The sequence below is a fragment of the Engystomops pustulosus genome, chromosome 2, assembly GCF_040894005.1.
Source record: "Engystomops pustulosus chromosome 2, aEngPut4.maternal, whole genome shotgun sequence".
Taxonomy (NCBI): Eukaryota; Metazoa; Chordata; class Amphibia; order Anura; family Leptodactylidae; genus Engystomops; species Engystomops pustulosus.
In genome coordinates, this window is record NC_092412.1 from 150,428,690 (window position 1) to 150,452,740 (window position 24,051).

The following is a 24,051-nucleotide window of genomic DNA, read 5'->3' on the forward strand; positions in this document are numbered from 1 at the left end:
AGCACAAAGCATCATATGATCTGCTAACTGGCCTCAGCTTGAGGGCATAGACTGACATATTAGTCTCCGCCCACTTCACCTCTGGTAAGAAATATTTTTGTCAAACACTTTCAGAACAGAAAATGCCATAACTTTGGAAAGAAAAGGGTGTGCAGCACAAAGTAGGTATCATTCTGTTTGTTTTTAAAGGGGGATTCACATATAATGATTAAATCAAATTATTATCACTTTACAGTTACGCTTTAAAATATCTTCTATATGTAGAATAAACACAAAGTAGGATTTATACAGATACAAAACTTGACAGACCTCTGTTCCAATGCCTGGTTGTGCACATGAGGAAACAGATTCTGGAGGTGGTCCACCATATTTTCTTTGCCCCGTTGTTACATCCAAACTATATCCAGTTCTTTCCAGTAATGCCTAAAAAGAAAAATGACAAATTATTTAAAAAAAAATAAATAAAAAATTTATATATAAAATTATAACATAAGAGTGTTTTTACCCCAAAAATGTATTACATTTCTCTGTTTTTTCTTAAAAGTTTAGGCATTCATAGTACCAGTTATGTGTGTTTTTCTGTAAAAGTGGAGAGCAGGGGGAGCTGTACCAGCAGAACCCGGTCCTTGAACCTGTACCTGATGTACTGGCTGAAAATCAGCTTCTGATTTGAGGTTGCTGGGTCTTGAGACACAACTGCACAGAGCTGAACTGTACACTCAGGTCCATTATGTCCCCTACCAATCACAGCAAGCCCCTGTTAATAACAAGCACTTTTATGGGAGGTGCCTTGGAATAAAGTAAGTACACGTTTATTAGTTTTAAATAGCCCGCCCTAGACCAGCCCCAAGTTATTCCGGAACTCGGATAACCCCTTTAACCCCTATACAATTCAGCCCTTTTTAATTTTTGAGTTTGTTTATTATGCCCCTGCTTCCAAAAGCAACTATTATGTTTATCCATTTACATAGATGTATGGTAGCTTGTTAACTGGGTGTAAATTGTACTTTTTAGTGGTTCCAATGCATTGTACTGGAAAGTTGGAAAAACCAAATGAGATTAAATTGACAAAGAAAGATAAATAGGCTTAATTATGTTTTAGAAAATTCAAACCTTTTGTACCCAAACAAAAAACCGTTACCCTCCCCCTGATATTTTGGGACCTATATGATTGGTTCATCACTTTTTATTAAAAAATATAAAAAAGCTGGGATTCATACTTGGATACTTTTTTCTATTACGGTGTTCATTGCATGAGATAGTTTTTATATTTTAATATATATATCTGCATTATATGTTTATGATTTTACCAGTTTTTGTATGTGTCTAGGATCGGCTGAGTGGCAGTGTTCATGAAAGATAAAGGCAGGTACCAACTATAAAATACAGACTTCTGAAGAACTGTACATTAATAAGCAAGTACTTTAACCACTTGAAGCTCACTCTACCTTAATTAACAAACTGCAAGGCTGGTCCTTGTGCCTGCAGTGAGTAAATAAAGGAACTCTTCCTGCACAGATTTAGCTCTCTGCGACTGGGTGAAGTAATGGTGTTCACATGAACGTTAACAAATTTCCTTCTGCCTTTGAAGATAGTTTAGTTTATTCTTTTTCCCTGTCAGATGTTTTTAACCAGGGAGGTAGAATGACACAGCCACTCGATGCAGCTGCCAAAGCTCCAGAGATGAAAAACAAATATATAATATATATTAATGTAATATAATATATATTAATGTAATATAATATATATTAATATAATATAATATATATTAATATAATATAACATATATTAATATAATATAATATAATATATATAAAAAATTTCATTTCTTGTCCATTGCTAGCGGAATATAGGTAGGGGTTCTCAATTTAGGTAGTTTGATTAATTTATCACCTTTTAATCTCCGTTACTGATTCATTGGCAGCAGCAATGAAACCAATTGTTTTTCATCAATTGCGCTGTGGTCATTTAAATGATTTTATATAGTTTTAACCCTTACCACAAATAGACAATTGTTTTGTGCTTGCGGGAGGAGAGTTCCCGAAAATCATAGTACTATTATGTTAAGCTTCTGGCACTTGCTGACTAGTGGAGTAGGAATTGCAGCTGACACCCAACTGTAAACCTTACCATCGGAAATAACAAGTTTACAAAATGTGAGGGAAAATAAAGAGAAAAACACTAACTTTATTTTTTATTTATTACAAAGTCCCTAAAAAACCTCCCTTCCATAGGGTTTGTCTTCATGCCGGGTGCATGTAGACGACAGCTTCCTGTGCACCACCCGCCAGGGCTGTCGCGGACTTGGCGCCGGCGCACGTGGGGGAGAAAAAAAAATATATAAAAAAGACGCTTCCCACAAAGCTGTCACAGACCTGCAGTATGAAGATGAAATGGAGCTGCCTGGGCCATCGAATGGTGAGTAGTCAGGTGGGTTTTTTTTACCGGCAGGCTACATACACTACAGGAGGGCTGGGAGGCTAAGAGTAATGCATTTCCCACCCTTGGCTTATACTTGAGTCAATGTTTTCCCAGTTTTTGGTGGTAAAACTAGGTACCTCTGCTTATACTTGAGTATGTACAGTAAATGAGATCGCCATAATCCTAGTGACCCATACAATAAATATAACATCACATTTTTTGGTACGCAAAATATCCAAAAGAGAAAAGCACAAAATCTTAAAACAAGAATTAACGAAAAGTAGATCTCATCCTGTTAAAAAATAGCACTTTTGTCCCCACTACCAAAAAAAAATAAAATAAAGAACTTTATAGCCTGTACAATGTAACAATGCAAATATGCTCTGTACTGCGCTTCTTACCTTCTACACCCCACCGTGTGCCCATACAGCAGTTTACCACAACATATTGGCATACTCAGGAGAACTTGGGTATCAAGTGATGCATAGCTTTTCATTAATCAGTTGTGAAGGTGTAATTTTTTTGGCCAAAATGAATGAATCTTAGGTTCTGACAATTATGATGACAATGTGAAGATTCACATTTTACCCGGATATATGTTACAGTTTTCCAAAGTTATAACCAATTATCATGATATCTCAGATTCTAAAAAAATAGTGCTTGGTCACAAAATTAAAACTGGCTGTGACTGACTGCAATATAAAATATATATAGTATTTTAATGTTGTACTACTTTTACACACAGAAAATACTATTTTTTACTTCAATGAAAAGTCAAGGATGGAAAATGTGGCGATTCGGACATATGGGCTCTCTTTTCCGTTACGGTGTGCACGGGCCGGGAATAATCTATTTAATATTTTGACAGAACAGGCATTTTGGGATGCAGCGATACCCATCATGATTATGATTTTTGCTGTTTATTTTTACAGGCAGTCCCCTACTTAAAGGAAACCTACCACTTGTAGTGGCAGGTTTCCGATGGCAATACCGAGCACCAGCTCAGGGTGAGCTGGTGCCGGAGCTTATTTTTGTTAGTGTTTTAAACCGCGGTATCGCGGTTTAAAACACTTTTTAAACTTTATAGCCGGTGCAGGCAGGTACGCGCTCGGCGCTTACTGTGCGCGGCTACATAGGAAGTGAATGAGAGCCGCGCGCATGGTAAGCGCCGAGTGCGTACCTCCATGCGCCGGCTATAAAGTTTAAAAAGTGTTTTAAACCGCGATACCGCGGTTTAAAACACTAACTAAAATAAGCTCCGGCACCAGCTCACCCTGAGCTGGTGCTCGGTATTGCCATATGAAACCTGCCACTACAAGTGGTAGGTTTCCTTTAAGGACACCCGACTTAGAGACAACCCATAGTTACAGACAGACCCCTCTGACCTCTGGTGAAGCTTTCTGAATGCTTTACTATAGTCCCAGGCTGCAGTGATCAGCTGTAAGGTGTCTGTAATGAAGCTTTATTGATAATCCTTGGTCCCATTACAGCAAAAAATGTTTAAACTCCAATTGTCACTTGGGCCAATTTTTTTTTGGTCTGGATCTATAATTATAAAATATACAGTTTCGACTTACATACAAATTCAACTTAAGAACAAAACCTCCGTACCCTATCTTGTATGTAACCCGGGGACCGCCTGTATATGTGATCTAGGGAAAGGCGGCGATTTAAACTTTTACAAATTTTTTTTTTTGCTGTTATTTCAGACCCTCCAGGGTACTTAAACCCTGCAGGGTCTGATTGCTAATACTATATAGTGCAACACTACTGTATTGCAGTACTTTATATAGCAATATTACAGCTGATCTCTAATAGCTTGCCATCTGCTGGCTATTAGAGATCATTACTTTGGCAACTGATCGCCACCCTCGGAGGGCAGCAATCATCAGATGACATCAGTTTTATACAGCCAACATCCGCTGCATACAGAGAGAGCTCAGCCCGTGAGCCCTCTCCATACACCCCCCGCAGCACCAGGACATTATAGTATGTCCTGGTGTGTGAAGTGGTTAATATCCATGGCCTATTTGTTTCCAAAATAAACTTGTTAAATTATGCTAATGAGCCTAAGGGGGTTCCAGAGGGTGTTTCCAGGGCCCCTCAGTGATGCATTTTCACAGGCTGCTGCAATGAGCAGAGCAGGTTTCACCTCCCCCTGCTACTAGATTACACAGGCAGAGGAGGAAGCGAGCAGGGACACACATTTTTTCTTATCTGCTCGGCCTTTGCTTATGCCGCACTGATTTCCCACCAGATCCACTCAGGCTCATTGGCATAATTTTAAAAGTTTATTTTAGAAGGAAGGAGGACAAGAACAACATAGATAAGAAGATTACCACAGTTACTGTGCCTGGATCTATGAGTAAGTGCCTTGGGTTTATCATTGCTGGATTTTGATGGCAGAATTCTTTATAATTATTCAAAAATCTTGACCCGTTCACAGTCTTTAGAAATGAAAGCAAAACTTGTAGATTTTAGGGTCTTAATCATTTGCTTCTTAAAGATGGTTTTCAGGCAAAATCTCTGGTTAAGTGGAGCCCTCGGGTGAAAAAAATATAGGAACTCTTACACAAACCTACTTTAATAAATACCTGGTTTTGACGTCATCATTTTCAATAGGCCAAAAATGTTTGCTTATCATTACTTTTATATCCGTTTTTTGTTTAAAGGCCAAATGACCATAAATCTGCGGTTTTAGCATCATTGTTTGTGTTTTCCTTTTAATAGTGACACAAGATAGAGATTGGAAACTTTGTGGCATAGATTTGTTTTTCCCACTGCACCTTCTCTCTCAATAACCCACTAAACTTTTCAAAGGCTGTGCATATAAACAGTACATATTAGGTCTATATAATGCATGTATGGTACCTTGATCTTTGCTTCATCTGGAGCCTTGACGCTTTCTTGAGTCTTGTTTCCCTGCTTCTCCCTTTGTCTATAGGTTTTCATGACTCCAGTAGAATGGGAGTACTAGTTCTGAAAAAAGGCAAACTTATTCAGAATCTCCAAGTTATTTAAATAGAGCTCAGTTATAAGATACACCTTCCACCAAGCATAGAGAAAAAGTGCAAAGTTAGTCCTACAATTCAACAAAGTCGTGCTGATGGATGGCATAGTTTATGGCAGAAATCTGTAAACATTTTGGCACATTCTAGTGTTTAAAAATGCTGTACAAACCATTAATAAATATTAAGCAAAGCAAACATTTGGCAAAATTATGAAAAATGTGTATGTTGATGGATACGCTTCCACAAAGGTGTCCAAAGTACCAGTCTCTGATATTATCTAACTGCAGCATTTATGTTAAAGGAGCTTGCCAATAATAAAAACTTTACAAGACCGTAATAGGGTCACACATACAGTTATTACCCAAGTCTACCTGTGCCCTACTGTCTTCTGGCGGAAAAAGGGGGTAGTGCAGTCATTACTGTGCACACCCCAACAATCATAATCACACGCATAGCAGTGGTTCCAGAGACGTGTGGATATTCTAGGCACACCCCTCCAGCCTCTGCTATGGAGGTGAAGTACAGACAGTAATGACGGCATACCTCCCTGTATCCACTTGAAGGCAGCAGGACAAGGATCGTCACAGGAAGTCCTAGTGCCATTCCCGACGGCTTTACAGTAACTATAGTAGGGAAAGTACTATATAGGTGACCATATTATTGTTCTTTGTTCTGTTTTTTTTTTTTTTTTTTTTTTTTTTTTTTTTTTTTAACAGTGGCCACCAACGCTTTTTATGCAAATTCTTTTTTTTTTTGGATTCATTTTTTTTTTCCTCCCATTATTCCATAACAGCCCAACGGCATGAGCACCAGGTGTTCTGCATGTATCCAAATAATACGTCATCGGAGGGTGGCGGTCGGTTGTCATGGCAGCATAATGTCCAAACTGACAGACTATTAGAGATCATCAGCAAAATTGCTATATACTGCAATACAGTAGTATACCGCAAAAAATAAAAAAAATAAAATCATAGTAAATGTATAAGTATAATTTGTCCTGCAGATAAAAGTCCTCACACAGCTCTGTAAACTTAAAAATAAAAAAAGATATCTCTTTTGGAATAAGGGAAGTAAAAAATGCAATTCCAAAACGAAAAATGGGTTCTGTAACAAGTCCTGTAAGGGTTAACAGAAGAGCTAAAGACTGCATTTACACAACGAGGAGGGTACGCAACTAATTTTTTTGTGATCTTTGTGGTGGTTACTTGCAACGGCATTTATTAATGGGGTATTCCCTTGAAGACAAGATTCTTAAATATACTCAGGATAACAAAATAACACATTATCTAATTATCTTATTAACAAAAAGACAGCATGTCACAGATGTAATTCCAACCTGTCTATCAGTCCTGGTGACAATTTTACCCTGGATGGGACCTTTAATCATAAGTCTAGGGTCAGGAAGGACAGATTGTTCTCCTGTCTGACACTGCATTGAGCTGCTCTCTGCATCAGCCCCTCCCATTGCATTCCAAAGCTCATACACAGACACCTCCTGCTGGCTAGCAGCAGCATGAGTAGAGTAAGTCTACAAGCCTCAGCCAGATAAGGTCTTTATCCAGGAGAGGCAGGAGTAATATGCATTTCATGGATCTCATCTCTAATCGGTCTTCACTCAGATACTAGTGAATGTTCAGAAGCTCAATAAGAGTGTAGATAACCGTGTACTATGACAACCTAAGCACGTTGTCAGCACATACCATCTCATAGCATGGGAGGATGAAGTGTCTGCTCACTATCTGGAATTTAACACTGACAATCACTGAGTGATAGGAGCTAAACAGCAAGAAAACTGTAAAATTGTAAAGTAAGGGGTTACAAAAAAATTGGGGATTGAAATTTGAGAATTATCTTACAAGGGCAAAACCCTTTAACTACACTGCACAGTCAAAACCTGTATTACAGAAATTGGCCATGCAAAAAGTGCTTCATCCTAAGTCACCATGTAGCCCTAGTCTTAAGAGTCTTCATATCCTGAGCGCAAGATGTGGGCACTTCAAGTTGTTTATCCAAAAATTGTCCACAGTAGAAAAACAGCAGGCTTGATTACATTGTAGGGGTAAGGAATAATAGGAGGTTGCTCATATTCAGTTCAACATGCCACTGTCAAAGGAATTGTCTGCCCTTAAAGGGAACCTGTCATCAGAAATTGACCTAATAAACCACTACCAGTATGTTGTAAAGCAGCTGAGCAGCTTCTAGATCATGTTTCTCTCATGACCCAGTGTGGTGACATCATTCAGAAAGTCAATTTTAAAGTGAGATGTAAGTTGGTTGTATAAAGTCAAGGAGGCAGAGATTAACACTAAAGTCAAGTTCACTCTTCCTTAGAAAGCCACCTTCACTGTAATTGATGGTACTGCATCCAGAGACATCACTGACCAGATCACCTGAAGTCTGATGCATAATGTTAATCACAGAGAAAGAGGCAGAGTTCCCCATGTTGACTTCGGTGTTAAACTCTCCGCCTTCTTGACTTCATACAACTTCAAAGTTGATTTTCTAGATGATGCCACCACACTGGACCATGAAAGAAACAAAAAACTAGAAAGGTGTTACACTACCTGACAGTATACTAGTAGTGGTTTATTAGTCCAATTTCGGATGACAGGTTCCCTTTAATCCGTGATCAGTAGGAGTCTGTCACCAAGCACCTCATACTACAAAAAAAAAAAAAAAACTATACACCTGTGTCAGTTGTCAATTTGGTGAAAACAAAGTAGAAAATCTGCATTTGAACCATGTTTGAAATGCATTTAAAATGCAATGATGCACGGTGTAAACCAAGCTCAAGGACAGAAAATCACCAATCCCCCTGTTGATTTAATCTACATTATGTCCTACTGTCGCTGCTATGCCAATGTAGTTACATTTACCAGTAGTATGGAAATGTACCCAAAATGTTTCTAAGTACTACTTCAAACTGCAGAAACAAAGATAAGAGGTGAATAGAGAAACAATGTTAGTATAAGAATGGTTTCTCATGCAATACATGCAGTCATTCCTGTCACTGTTATTATAACAGTTGAACTCATATGAACTGTCAGAAGAAACACTCGGCAGTACAAGAGCAGCAGATGCCGAAACTTAGCCGCCAGTACCTCCTAGCATTCCATTTCCATACAACCCAAGCTTATAGAGCAATGCTGCGTCTCAGTATGTCTCTAGATCCAGTACTAAAGATCACATAACACTACATCATTATGGTCATTAAGATAGTTGGAGCCTGGGGGTGCTGCCACAGGTCACGTTCTTGGACCATTTTAAAATGTAGCTTACCATGTGTTTGGCTGGTTTTAATAGACCTGTCTTCCAGACAACCTGTAGTGCTGAACTCAAAGCGCTCTGCACTATATAGCAGATGCTGTATTTGCACAGCAAGTAAATGGGATCTGTGTAAATACAATTGGTCTCATTTATCAAAAGTGTCTGAGAGCAAAACTGATCTAGTTCAGCTCAGGTTTAATGCTATAAATTGATGGGAAAGTGAAGCCTGAGCTCTGATTGGTTGCCATTAGCAACTAGAACAGTTTTGCTCTCAGACACTTTTGATAAATCTCCCCCAATACCCCATGTTGGTACTGCCATAAGCTGTGGATTTTCCATACTGAAAACGCATACCACATGCATCGTAGAAGGCCATGCAGAAAATTCTGTACAATGAACAATAAATGTTTGGTAAATAATTGTTCTTGACAGAGACCAGGAATACAGTACAAACATCTGCGGTTTGCAGTCACATTGAGGAACAGGTACAGGAAAAAGGAATATCACAGGACTCTGGAACAGCACCATCTACAGCTGGGAGAGACGCGCTGGGTTTTATTATTATTATTTATAGAGCACCATTAATTCCATGGCGCTGTACAATCTGTAAGGGGTTCACATACATTACATTAAGAACAAATTAAAGAACAAGATACAAAAACTACAAGTGGAAGGAAGATCCTGCCCGTGAGGGCTTTTAATTTATATGGTTTGGCAAATGTCCCATGGGATAAAAGCCAAAAAAGCAAGTCTCTTCCTGAAAGTCAGACAGTGATGTGTACAGAGCACAGCGCTCAGCTATCTCCCGCAGTTCCATACTGCCACCCATTAGTGAGTGCAACATGCCCATTGTCCGGATTTCTGGCTACCCCTTAGATCGTGGGGGGAAGGGGGGGGGGGGAAATCACAGGGGCATTTAAGAGTCTGCCATAGAGACTATTTTGCAATATGAACAATCAATGGAACAGGCAAAAAAGGTCAGGGCTGATTGATTGAAACACTATTCCCTAAATCTTTATAGGATATAGGGATAACAGTGGACGTTATGCAGCCCCTTTTAAAAAACAGCTGTACATGTGCGTCCTTTAGGTAAAATTATAGGGCCCAATAATCAGGAAAAATAAAAGTTGCAAAGCGTCCAGCTGAGAACATTTTTAAGCAAGAAAATGATGTGCATTCACACCGTCTTATCACACGTAACACTTACTCTGTAACCAGCGCCCGTTGTCTTGTGCCGTGGCACGCCCCCTGAGCGCTTTCATTACATTTCTAAACCGAGCCAAAGCACTACTTGTGACTGCAGCCTTAAAGAGGACCATTCACCCTGAAAAACGGCACTAGGAGCTGCTCCTGGTGCTAAAAACAAACGCAGCAGTGTGACAACGATAGCGGAAACCTCCAATAACGCTAGCAGACATTACAAACGCCAGCGTAGTAAGCAGCCCCAAGTGCCGTTTTTCAGGGTGACAGGTCCTCTTTAAAGAGCCAAGTCATTAGATACTTTATCAGACTCCTGCATCTCTCGGCTGTCAGTGGTGCCGACTTACAGAGAATGCTGGACTAAGAGTCAAAGTACACAGGAACATATTCATTTAATAAAAGTATGTTACAGAGTTTACCATTACCAGCTGCACGACTCATTTTGTTAACCACCACAAGGACACTAGATAACCCTGCAGCATATTTCTGGTATACATTGACATCACTAACACAAATTGTATCTAATAGCTACACATACTGACAGTGTTCTATCCATCACCCAAACCACGCAAGCTCATAAATCACAAGTGGGACTCCAGAGTAATCCCTCCATCACCAGGGCCGGCGCATGTGCACAGTAGTAGTAGTAGAAGAGATGTGTGTGGTACTAGGGATGTCCTGCATCCTCCACAAACACCTCTTATCAGCCGGCCGCCGGGGGCAGGCGCTGATTGGGAGCCCATTATCTCACACACACGCCTACACCGCCACAGGAGGCGAACATGGCTGCAGCCTCACACCATCCAGCCATAACACCCGCGCCTGACGCTGCATAAACGCCATGCAATGCCCACGAGTCCGAGCATCTCACTCACCGGAGTCCACAAAGGCTGCAACAAGCAGCCACTGCACTATGCTGATAAAATGGCGCGTCTTGTCCCACAGGCCACGCCTCCTTCTCCCGTACCTCTCAGCCAATCACAGGCGCCACACACGGGACTGACAGGAGCGACTACCAGGGACCTTCCAATTAGGCCGAGCAAGGGATGAGGGAGCGGGAAGGGGATGAGCTGCCTCGACCAACCGCAGCTCGGGATAAACCTGGCTGGATGTTCCGAGTAGCGGCATTGGCCGTAGTGGGCTACGTTGTGTCCAATCACTCTTGCGAGCGGACAGCCAAGGCTTATGTGACAGGGACAATGCATCAATTCTGTGATGCCATTTATCTGCTGATAGCTAACTGCACACGGTAGCTGGCCTTTAAGGAAAGCTACCATTACCAAGTAGATTCCCAATGGTAGATTTCTCTAACAGTATCTAGAATAGCCATGTGGTCCCCAGCAACATGACGTATTCAGCTGCACATTTCAAATGGCTTAGATAATGCTAGACAGTGATGTAGCAGTACAGGACATGAACACAGTGACATCACAGTACAGGGATAATACACGCAGTGATGTCACAGTACAGAGATAATACACACAGTGATGTCACAGTACAGGGATAATACACACAGTGATGTCATAGTACAGTGATGTTACAGTACATGGATAATACACACAGTGATGTCACAGTACAGGGATAATACACACAGTAATGTCAGTACATGGATAATACACACAGTGATGTCACAGTACAGGGATAATACACACAGTAATGTCATAGTACAGTGATGTTACAGTACAGAGATAATACACACAGTGATGTCATAGTACAGTGATGTTACAGTACAGAGATAATACACACAGTGATGTCACAGTACAGCAGGGGTCTCAAACTCAATTTACATGGGGGCCGCTTGAGGTAGATTCTGGGTAAGGCTGGGCCGCATCAAGTTTTCCACACAAAATGCACTTACAAAATAGCATTATTCAGATTCAAATGTCATGGCGTCTCCCAGCGCAAGGAAAGCCCCGAGCGGGGAGACGTGTTTTCTCTATGAATGCGTCCTGTGCACCGAGGGGTCCCAAGCTCCTACCGCACTGAGCCCAGTCAGGGACACTCCATCCCCACCTCCCCCCCGGTACTTGTCTCCCCGTGTCCCTCCCATCGAAGAAGATGAAGTCGCCGCTCTGACCTGCACCAAGGGCGTTCAGAGCGGCGACTTCATCTTCTTCAAGTACCGGAGGGAAGGGGATTAACCGGTTACGGGCCCTTTCCTGTTTTTTCATGTCCATTTTTCACTCCCCACCTTCAAAAATCTATAACTTTTTTATTTTTACACGTAAAGAGCTGTGTGACGGCTTGTTTTCTGCGTAACAAATTGCACTTCACAGTGATGGTATTTAATATTCCATGCCATGTACTTGGAAGCGGGAAAAAAATTCCAAATGCAATGAAAATGGTTAAAAAACGGATTTTACGCCATTTTCTTGTGGGCTTGGATATTACGTCTTTCACCAAGCGCCCCAAATGACATGTCTACTTTATTCTTTGGGTCGGTGCGATTAAGGGGATACCAAATTTGTATAGGTTTTATAATGTTTTTTACAAAAATTAAACCCTCCTGTACAAAATTTATTTTTTTGATTTTGCCAAATTCTGGCGCTAATAATTTTTTCATACTTTAGTGTACGGAGCTGTGGGTGGTGTATTTTTTTGCGAAATTTGATAATATTTTCAATGATATCATTTTTAGGACTGTACGACCTTTTGTACTGATCACTTTTTATAGATTTTTTATATTTTTCAAAATGGCGCTATTTTCCGTTACGGGGTTAAAAGCAGTGAAAAACCGTTATCATATTTTGATCGGACATTTTCGGACGCGTCGATACCTGATGTGTTTATGATTTTTACTGTTTATTTATATTTATGTCAGTTCTAGGTAATGGGAGGTGATTTGAAATTTTAGGTTTTTTTATTATAATTTTTTTTTTAAACTTTTTTGTATTTTTATTTATACTATTTTTCAGACTCCCTAGGGTACTTTAACCCTAGGTTGTCTGATCGATCCTATCATATACTGCCATACTGCAGTATGGCAGTATATGGGGATTTTCCTCCTCATTCATTACAATGTGCTATCAGCACATTGTAATGAAGGGGTTAAAACGAAATAGCCTCGGGTCTTCCGAAGACCCGAGGCTGTGGAGACGGATCGCCGCCCCCCGATGACGTCACGGGGAGCGGCGATCCCAGGTAAGATGGCGGCGCCCTTTTTGAGGCTGCTGGCAGCTTTGCCGGCAGCTATCGCTGTGCAAACACCCGCGATCGGTGCTAGCACCGATCGCGGGTGTTACCGGTAAGCCTTTGCTGCAATATGCAGCAAAGACTTACCGGCTATGGAGAGGGCTCAGCCCGTGAGCCCTCTCCATGCAGCGTGACCCGACCGCCGCCGTGAATACACGGCGGGCGGTGCTTTTCCAGGTGGGGGCCGCAAAATATTGTCCCGCGGGCCGCAGTTGGCCCGCGGGCCGCGAGTTTGAGACCCCTGCAGTACAGGGATAATACACACAGTGATGTCATAGTACAGTGATGTTACAGTACAGGGATAATACACACAGTAATGTCATAGTACAGTGATGTTACAGTACATAGATAATACACACAGTGATGTCATAGTACAGTGATGTTACAGTACAAAGATAATACACACAGTGATGTCACAGTACAGGGATAATACACACAGTGATGTCATAGTACAGTGATGTTACAGTACATGGATAATACACACAGTGATGTCACAGTACAGGGATAATACATACAGTAATGTCAGTACATGGATAATACACACAGTGATGTCACAGTACAGGGATAATACACACAGTAATGTCAGTGCATGGGTAATACAAACAGTGATGTCACAGTACAGTGATGTTACAGTACATGGATAATACACACAGTGATGTTACAGTACAGGGATAATACACATAATAATGTCAGTACATGGATAATACACACAGTGCTGTCACAGTACAGGGATAATACACACAGTAATGTCAGTGCATGGATAATACAAACAGTGATGTCACAGTACAGTGATGTTACAGTACAGGGATAATACACACAGTGATGTCATAGTACAGTGATGTTACAGTACAGGGATAATACATTCAGTGATGTCACAGTACAGGGATAATACACACAGTGATGTCATAGTACAGTGATGTTACAGTACATGGATAATACACACAATGATGTCACAGTACAGGGATAATACATACAGTAATGTCAGTACATGGATAATACACACAGTGATGTCACAGTACAGGAATAATACACGCAGTGATGTCACAGTACAGTGATGTTACAGTACAGGGATAATACATGCAGTGATGTCATAATACATGGCTATTACACATACTGATTTCACAGTACAGAGATAATCCACATATGTTGTCACATTATACAGATAATACAAGCAACAACGTTACAGTACAGGGACTATACACACAATTATGTCACAGTACTGGGGTAATATACACAGTGATAATTACAGTGCATAAGCAATAGTTTTACCAGGTAATGTATATGAGTACAGTGTAGTAAAAGATATTGGTCAGCACCCTCTACAGCAGTGGTTTCTCAACCTTTCTAATGCTGTGACCCCGCAATACAGTTTCTCATGCTGTGGTGACCCCAAACCATGCAACTCGCAGTAAAAACACCGTAAAATTTCGGCTCCGATGGCTTTAGGCGACCCCCGGTTTTGGTCGTTCGACCCCCGCTGGGGTCCCGACCCACAGGTTGAGAACCACTGCTCTACAGCCTTAGCCTTTACCAAATCTATAAAGAACTATTAGGGTAGTATACCACTAGTTGCTAAAATATAAATATAATTTTGTGGAAACATTCACATAATGCAATCCATGACAAATAAAAAAAAAAATTTTTTCAGCATCCATGCCTTTCCTTGAGAAATGTGTGTTGGGGTAGCAACTGATTTAGCAGCACGCTGTGTTGGAGTTAAGCAGTCCTTTGGCACTTACTTAGGCTACATTCAAACGATGTATGTACCGTTACATCAGCGCTGCGGAGAGGAGCAGGGGGTGAGCGCAGCTCACCCCCGACGCCCCTCTCAATAGGAATATATACAGCACAGGGTGCCGTATCACGTAGAACATGACCCATATTTCTACGGGTTACTGAGCGGTACGGTGCCGCACGTGTGCTGGACCATACCACTCCAGTACAGAGCCGTGAGCCCATAGAAGTGTATGGGGGACGTATATCGGCCGTATATACGTCGTACGTATATACGCCCCCCATACATGTGTGTGAATGCAGCCTTAATCTTACTTTATTTAATTAATGGCATTTGCATTTTAAAAAAGTATTTACTTCATATCATGGTGCCTTGTTTTCTATCATGTATTTTACCAATGAACTTTACCATTGTGTATTTATGTGTATTTATGTGTATATTCCTGTGCTCCGCATTTTCACTAATACAGTATGTACCGTATATACTCGAGTATAAGCCGAGACCCCTAATTTTACCACCAAAAACTGGGAAAACCTATTGACTTGAGTATAAACCGAGCGTGGGAAATGCATTGGTCGCAGACCCCCCCCCCAGTATATAGCCAGCCAGCCCCCTATAATATACAGTCTGCCCCCTGTAGTATACAGCCTGCCCCCTGCAGTATACAGCCAGCCCAGCTTGCCCCCAGCAGTATACAGCCGGCCCCCAGTAGTATACAGCCAGCCCAGCTTGCCCCCAGTAGTATACAACTTGCCCCCAGTAGTATACAGCCTGCCCCCAGTAGTATACAGCCAGCCCAGCTTGCCCCCAGTAGTATACAGCTTGCCCCCAGCAGTATACAGCCAGACCCCAGTAGTATACAGCTTGCCCCCAGTAGTATACAGCCTGCCCCCAGTAGTATACAGCTTGCCCCCAGTAGTATACATCCTGCCCCCAGTAGTATACATCTTGCCCCCAGTAGTATACAGCTTGCACCCAGTAGTATACAGCCAGCCAGCCCCCAGTAGAATACAGCTTGCCCCCAGTAGTATGCAGCCAGTCCCCAGTAGTATACAGCTTGCCCCCAGTAGTATACAGCCTGCCCCCAGTAGTATACAGCCTGCCCAGAATTTAAAAAAATAATAAACTTATATACTCACCCTCCAGTGGCCCTGATGTGCAGCGCTGCTCCCCCGATGTCCGCGCGGCTCGTCTTCTGGCTTCCCGGATCCTCTTCTGTCACATCGTGCTGGGCGCCGCCAATGTTTTCTCCTGGGCAGACGCATAGTATGACGCGCCACTGCTGACGTCATGCTAGGCGCCGCCCGTGAGAGAACAATGGCGGCGCCCAGCACGTTCTTACAGAAGAGGAGCCGGGAAGCCAGAAGACGAGCCGCGCGGACATCGGGGGAGCAGCGCTGCACATCAGGGCCACTGGAGGGTGAGTATATAGGTTTATTATTTTTTAAGCCAAGTATTGCCTCATGTATAAGCCGAGGGGACGTTTTTCAGCACATTTTTTGTGAAAGTCAGAACATTTCTAGTAAAATCCAAGCCCACAAGGAAACGGTGCAAATGCATTTTTTCACCAATTTCACTACATTGGAATTTTTTCCCCACTTCCCGGTACAGAGCATGGACTATTAAATACAATCACTACAGCTCCTTACATGGAAAAACAAAAAAAGTTATGGATTTTTGAAGGTGAGGAGTGAAAAATTAAAATGCAAAAAAACAAAAAGGGACTGGTTGTTAAGGGGTTAAAGTTTCTAGCTGAAAAGCAGATTTTTGGTTATTTCAGTTTTAGTGATATAGTGATGATTTATTTATGTGAACATATGACTATGAGGTATCTGTGAGATCTACACATGTTCATCTATTACATTTAGGAGAGGTGAAGCTAAATATTTTCTGTTGAGGCACATTTTTTGCCTTCAGAGTCAATTTTTATGCATTTTTTTATAACATTTTACTCTTTGAGTCAAAATTGCATGAAGGTGCCTTTGTCTATAAACACTGTCTGCTTTCAGAAAATATATGGTTTGTTGGTGTTTAGTATAATTATTTATGCTCTAATTTCGGTTTTATTTGTACTTGTCAAAATTGTAAAAATTGCTCCAAATTTCCAGAACCGATTGGCAGGGAAATCTTAGTATTTGTGCCAATGTTAACTTACCCTATTAGGCCTATTGCCCATGAGCGAGTGTAATGCAATTTACTCTCATCACACTCTCATCGTGTGCTTGGCTGAATTTCCAGCCCGAACGCTCAGAGAACGAAACTGAACTCAGTTCCGGTTGGCCGGACATTCAGTCAAGATTCATGTATTTAATCCTGGTGGTAGATGTATTTAACTTAACTTGCTCATGGGAAATAGGCCTTACTTGACAACTGAAAATGGTAAAATACTGCTGTTGCATTTTATCCCACAGTGAGAAGGGTGTGTGGTTTTTCCATTTCTTCCTGTAGGTAAATAACTGGGTCTGAATACCTAGAGTGCCTTTAACCGCTGTGAAATTTATTACCATTTTTCATGTTATGTTATTATTTTAAAGGACATCTATCTTTTTTTTAACCTTTATTGTTACTATAAACATAGGGCAGCATGGTGGCACGGTGGTTAGCATTACAGCCTTGCAGCACTAGGGTCCTGGGTTCAAGTTTCATCCAGGTCAACATCTGTAAAGAGTTTCTATGTATCTATACTGATAGGTTGCTTAGATTGCAAGCTCCACGGGGACAGAGATTGATTTGGCTTTGGATCAAGATTTTATGAAAAACTTCTTCCCAAAAATTGGATATACCCGGACATTGCCAAACCCAAAACATCTGCTTCCAGTGAGAGACATCTCCAGACATTCCTGGAGTCCCCCCTATTATTCACCCTATTTAGAGCTATAGGGGTATAATATACCTGGGTAATAAAAAAAAAAAAACAACAACCTATGATTTAAATTAATGGATCCCTTTTTAGTGTTACTGTGTATTTTAACCTAATTCTTCTCACCAACTACTCCTATGACTTTTCCCCATTTCTTTCTACATTTGTGTACAAAGCTATTTAGTATATATCCAAAAAATCGAACAGCTGAGCAGCACTCTGCAAAACCATTTTATTGTGACTCCCCACTTTCCTAATAAGCCTCATACAATCATGTGCATCTAAGCGTATTAAAATCCTATGGGATTTGCTCTTAAAAGCATGTAATAGTTGACAGTATCACATCCAGCCCCCATTCTTCAAACCATAAATTCTATGTGGTGCAGAAAAGTCATCAACCACTATGCCCTTCAACCACTATCTGAGAAATGTATCTCAATCCTAACTTTCACCAAAAAATTCTGTCCGGTATTTTCATAAACTATTTTTTCATCTGCTACATTTAGATAAAAAAATAATGGAGTCTCTTGCATATAGCCCCGTAGTTGTAATATCTTTTTAAAGAGCCTCCAGGTCTTCACAAGAGTACTCACAAGGGTCCCTCCTTTAAAAGGCTCCTTTGTCAGAAAAGAGCTTTCCAGTAATTCAAAAATTGTCTCTACTTTTTCGAGCGACAGCTCGCCCAGTTTGGATAGCAAAAAATTATTCCTCTACTTCACCAGTCGGTACATTTGCGCAGCTAAATAGTACCCCCGTAGAAACGTCAGGCTGGACCAGTCTTAATAAATATTCCAACTTTATTTGAGCTCTCTCCCTTCCCCGAATCAATTTATTTAGTATCGATTTAATCAGTCCGAAGAAGGAATTTTCTAACCAGATAGATGTTGAAGATAATACATACAATATCTGAGGAAGGAGAACCATCTTAATAAGCCCTACCTTGTCTGCTCTAGATAAAGGTAAAGCATTCTAGCATCCTATTCTGCTCTACAAATGATCAATAGGTGGATCAAAATTCTGCTTGTAGAATACCCCTAGTTTATTAGAAACCTAAATACCCAGGTATCGAAAGTTAAATCACTCTCTTTATTACCCCATTCTCTTACTTCAATATCCAAGGGCATTAGGATAGAATTACCCCAGTTTAACTTCTGACCAGTGTTCCTTCACTAACTGGATAGAGACAGGGATAGAGTCGGGGGAGTTGCGTAAATACAATATCAAATCATCGACATATAGACAAATTTTGTCCTGCAGACCATCACAGCCCCCACCTTGGATAGAATCCTCTCTTCTTTTTTTCATAGCAAAGGGTTTGATATATAAAGCAAATAAAAGGGGTGACAAGGGACACCCCAGTCTATTTTAATCCATAACGATCCCGGGACATTCCTTACAATGCTCTTGGAAAAGCTGTATTGTTTGTTGCTCTGGGCAATAAGCACTGCATCTCTTTCAGGGTGCGTTCACACGTTGCAGTTAAAACTGCATTGCAATCCGCTTTGAGGTGGTTTTAGGTGCAGTTTTGTCAATTGAACAGGGGAAAGACATGAACTGTGAACAAGTGAATTTGATTTTGAAGGGGAAACCTGCTCCACAAATGTCATTCACTCGTTCAGTTCATGTCTTTCACCTGTTCAATTGACAAAACTGCACCTAAAACCCCCTCAAAGCTGATTGCGATGCAGTTTTAACTGCAACGTGTGACTGCACCCTCAGGCAGTTACACAAATTAGCTTCTCAGAGTAAAGCGTCAGGGTGATTTCCCATGTGCCACACGGTAGGTCTTTTTCCCTTTGCATTTTGCTTTTTAATTATCATGGCTTTAAAAGTTGGAAAAAGCTGGACACAAACAAAGCATTTTACTCTAATAGGTAAGCAGAATAAATTTGGCTCTAAAAACTGCTACAATTAATGTATGTTTGATATCTAAGGCCAAGGACAACAGTAGTTGAGGATTTATATTTATTTTATGTAAATGTTATTCAATATTTAGCAGGAATACATTTAAAACTGGAACCATCAAAACTTTATAAATTCAAGCCATTGTTAATGCACCAAATTCAGAAAAAAACTTGGACAAGAAACCTACTACCTGGAAATAGAGTTTAAGTTCAGGGTCAAAAATAACATAATTGTGATTAATTAGTCATCAGCACAGTTTCAGAATTCTAATTGAAGGATGATAGTTTATGGTACAGACTTTCAGTGTGGACCTCAACCATTGTACTACAGTGGTTGATATCTATGGAGAAGCAGCACATGATTACAACTGATAACAAGGATTGCTTACTTGCATTTTCACACTCTAGTAACTGTCATGTCTATTGATGAAAGATGTTTTCATCTCGATTCTACATTCATTGTCAGAAAATAATGGAAGTACCATGGAGGTTAATATTTGGCAACAATTTGTAGCAAGATTCTGGATTTGCACTAAAAATGTCCCACATTGTTGGATTATGTGAATCCAGATAATGAAAAACTATTTACTGAAGGACACTATCACAGGATTTGACCTCCATAAAATCCCAAACCTGCCTTGTATTTGTAAGAATAGGCTTGTCATGCTTACCTTTATATGGAGCTTTAGCACTCTCAATGCTTTATAAAAATCCTTTTTTATATTAATGCAAATTAGGCAGAAGTGTATCATTTCCACCACACCCGCTACATCCTCCGAAAATTTTCCTTTCAGCCGACACATAATGGATGGCTCTTAAAATATTCGGGAAGGAAAACTGGCAGAATGGTGTATGTTGCCTTCTCCTAGATGCGGCTGTGCAAACTAACCCCAAAGTGACATCAGCAAACTCGCATTGAAATGGGGCAGCGTACACCAAATAGAAAGAAAATAAATATTTCAATGTGTAAAACCTGGTAACCCCTTATTACCACCGTATGGTCATTTTGCAGTGGTCATTAAGGGTATGTCTGATGCAACACTTTTATACCGCACTGCATCAGAAGTTAGCAGCACCTAGGGTCTTGCTACTGCTGGCACCGGCCTGTGTTATCAGAGCCCATCCCAGGTATTTAACCCCTTAGACACCACGGTCCAGATTTGTTGTGCCGTTGATGTCGAACAACAGCCCTAGGTCCACTGTATGACCCCAGGGCTCAGGGCCAGTTTTTGACAAAACTAAAAGTGGGTCTCCAAAATAAAACTATTTTATGAACAGTCACAGTTATTAAGAGGCTTCTTTAGTCCTGCAAAATAATAACGCTTTGCCTTACTATACTACTGTTTGTAAACTACAATGTGTTATATGGGACTGTAGGAGAATGTTATAGGAGATAGACAGATGATAGATTGGTGATAGAAGATAAATATGAAAGATAGATGATAGATTTATAGATACAAACTCTGCCCACAAAAGTCCACATTTAGGACATGGCCCTTTAGGACATGGGGCCCTGGGCAAATGCTGAGGACTGTTTGTGTTAACTGTTCACTAAGCCAGGCCAGGCCTTTGAAATATATAGGCCTGGCAAACATGAGCATGGTCGCGCTGAAGCTGCTTCACATATAGAGATTAAAAAGTGTTTAAACCGCGATACAGCGGTTTCGGACACTAACGAAAGTATGCTCGGTATTTGCATCTTACACCTACCATTTCATGTGGCAGGTTTCCTTTAAGCACTGACTGAGTTCCAGAAAATTACTAGAGTGAGACTGGTGCAAAAACTTTAAATATAGTTGATTATAATTAAACATACAGCAGGAAATAACACATTTAAAAACATTTAATTCCATACAGTGACCTCTCAAGATATACCTCCAATGTAAAACTGATAATTAGGGCCTTAATATGTAGCATATAGCACTAGAGATGAGCGAACATACTCGTCCGAACTTGATGCTCGTTCGAGCATTAGCGTACTCGAAACTGCTCGTTGCTCGGACGAGTATTTCGCCAGCTCGAGAAAATGGCATCTCCCGCATTTTTGCTTTTTGGCGGCCAGAAACAGAGCCAATCACAAGCCAGGAGACTCTGCACTCCACCCAGCATGATGTGGTACCCTTACACGTCGATAGCAGTGGTTGGCTGGCCAGATCAGGTGACCCTGGAATAGACTAGCCCCTGCCCGCGCTGCTCGCGTCATTCTCTGTCTGGATGCCGCTAGGGAGAGAGCTGCTGCTGGTCAGGGAAAGCGTTAGGGTGTTCTATTAGAATAGTGTTAGGCAGGAGTGATTCTACAAGAACCCAACAGTCCTTCTTAGGGCTAAAATAACGTTTTATTTTCCTTTTTTTTTGGTTTGCTTGTGGCTGGGCTTGCTGCTATTAGTAGTGCAGCTAGTAGCATATTGTGAGTAATTTGCAGGGAGACTTGTGTTTAGCTCTTAGTGACACACATATCCACCTCAAACACCGAAGTGGGACAATTTATTAGGGGTTTGATTTGAATTAGGCACAGTCTGCTGATTTATTTATTTTTTTACGTTTATTTCTCTTATAACTCAAAGTCATCTGGCACAGCACAAAATCCAGTTGTGTGCTGTCAGTGTAGGTTAGAAACTAGCCATAGCAATAGGATAGCATTGTTTTGTTTTTTAAAAAAACACAAAAAACACAAAAAAAAAAGAAATTTGAAGTTTACACTTTAATTTTGAAAATGTTTAACCCGAGGGCTAGGGGTAGAAGACGAGGGCGTGGACGTGGGCGTCCAACTACTGCAGGGGTCAGAGGCCGTGGTCCTGGGCGGGGTGAGACACCACCTGCTGATGAGGGAGCAGGGGAACGCCGCAGAGCTACACTCCCTAGGTTCATCATGTCTCAAGTTACTGGGACTCGTGGTAGAGCACTGTTGAGGCCAGAACAGTGCGAAGAGGTGATGTCGTGGATTGCGGACAATACTTCTAGTCATTTGTCCACCAGTCAGTCTTCCACGCAGTCCACCCATGTCACCGAAATCAGCACTCCTCCAGCTCCTCCACCTCGGCCTCCTTCCCCCCAGTCTGCCCCCTCCCAGCAAAATTTGGCATTTGAACCGGCATACTCTGAGGAACTGTTTTCTGGACCCTTCCCACAGTCACAAACCACGTGTCCGGTTGCTGCTGAGCAATTTTCTGATGCCCAGGTTTTCCACCGGTCGCAGTCTGTGGGTGATGATGACATTATTGACGTAGTGGAAGAAGTGTGTAAAGAGGTGTCGGACGATGAGGAGACACGGTTGTCAGACAGTGGTGAAGTTGTTGTCAGGGAAGGAAGTCCGAGGGGGGAGCAGACTGAGGGATCGGAGGATGATGAGGTGACAGACCCAAGCTGGGTTGATAGGCCGGGTGAACACAGTGCTTCTGAGACGGAGGCGAGTCCTATAGCAGAACAGGTTGGAAGAGGCAGTGGTGGGGCCAGATGGAGAGGCAGGGCCAGAGCTGGTGCATCAGCGCCAAATGTTGCCCGTAGTCAAGCTCCCGTGGCGAGGGCTAGATTTTCAGAAGTCTGGAGGTTCTTTAAAGAAACACCGGATGACTGACGGACTGTGGTGTGCAACCTTTGCCAAACCAGGATCAGCAGGGGTTCCACCACTACTAGCTTAACTACCACCAGTATGCGCAGGCATATGAATGCTAAACACCCCACTCAATGGCACCAAGCCCGTTCACCTCCGGCCGGGCACACCACTGCTCCTTCCCCTGTGTCATCTGCTAGTCAGCCCCCTGCCCAGGACCACGGCCCAAACACCTCCCGTGCGAAAACCCCATCTTCGCCTCCACGATCCTCCACAGCATCCACCAGCGTTCAGCTCTCCACACCCCAGACGCTGGAGCGCAAAAGGAAGTATAGCGCAACCCACCCACACGCACAAGCCCTCAACGTCCACATCTCCAAGTTGCTTAGCCTGGAGATGCTGCCCTATAGGCTGGTAGAGACCGAGGCCTTTTGAAACCTCATGGCGGCGGCCACCCCTCGGTATTCGGTCCCCAGCCGCCAATACTTTTCCCGATGTGCCGTCCCAGCTCTGCACAAGCACGTGTCAGAGAACATCATCCGTGCCCTGACCAACGCCATTTCTGACAAGGTCCCCTGACCACGGACACGTGGATGAGTGCTGCCGGGCAGGGCCACTATATATTGCTGACGGCACATTGGGTTAACTTGGTGGAGGCTGGGACCGAGTCTGACCCTGGGGCTGCTCATATACTGCCGACGCCGAGGATTGCGGGGCCTACCTCGGTCCAGGTCTCAAAGGCCTACTATGCCTCCTCCCACCCCTCCTCCACCTCCTCCTCCGAATTACCATCCGTGGGCATGGCGCCATCAGTTGGTAGCTCTAGGAACAGCAGCAGTGCCGTCGATAAGCGACAGCAGGCGGTGCTCAAACTGCTGAGCCTAGGCGATAAAAGGCACACCGCCCAAGAG

General features: G+C 42.0%; 1 protein-coding gene across 8 annotated transcripts in view; it reads right to left on the reverse strand.

The window, feature by feature from the left end:
• HNRNPR (heterogeneous nuclear ribonucleoprotein R) overlaps positions 1-10,931 on the reverse strand; it is a 35,299-nt gene extending 24,368 nt beyond the window's left edge. For 7 of the 8 annotated variants that reach the window (XM_072136877.1, XM_072136876.1, XM_072136875.1 and 4 more), the window contains exons 1-3: positions 10,775-10,931; positions 5,293-5,400; positions 310-423 (exon numbers count right to left, since the gene is read on the reverse strand). In XM_072136877.1, coding sequence (XP_071992978.1) covers positions 310-423; positions 5,293-5,373 — 195 coding nt within the window. In that variant the 5' untranslated portion in view covers positions 5,374-5,400; positions 10,775-10,931. Of the gene's footprint in view, positions 1-309; positions 424-5,292; positions 5,401-10,441; positions 10,562-10,774 lie in introns of those variants that run through there. The other variant, XM_072136878.1, reaches the window with a different exon arrangement.
• Between the last annotated feature and the right edge of the window lie 13,120 nt (positions 10,932-24,051).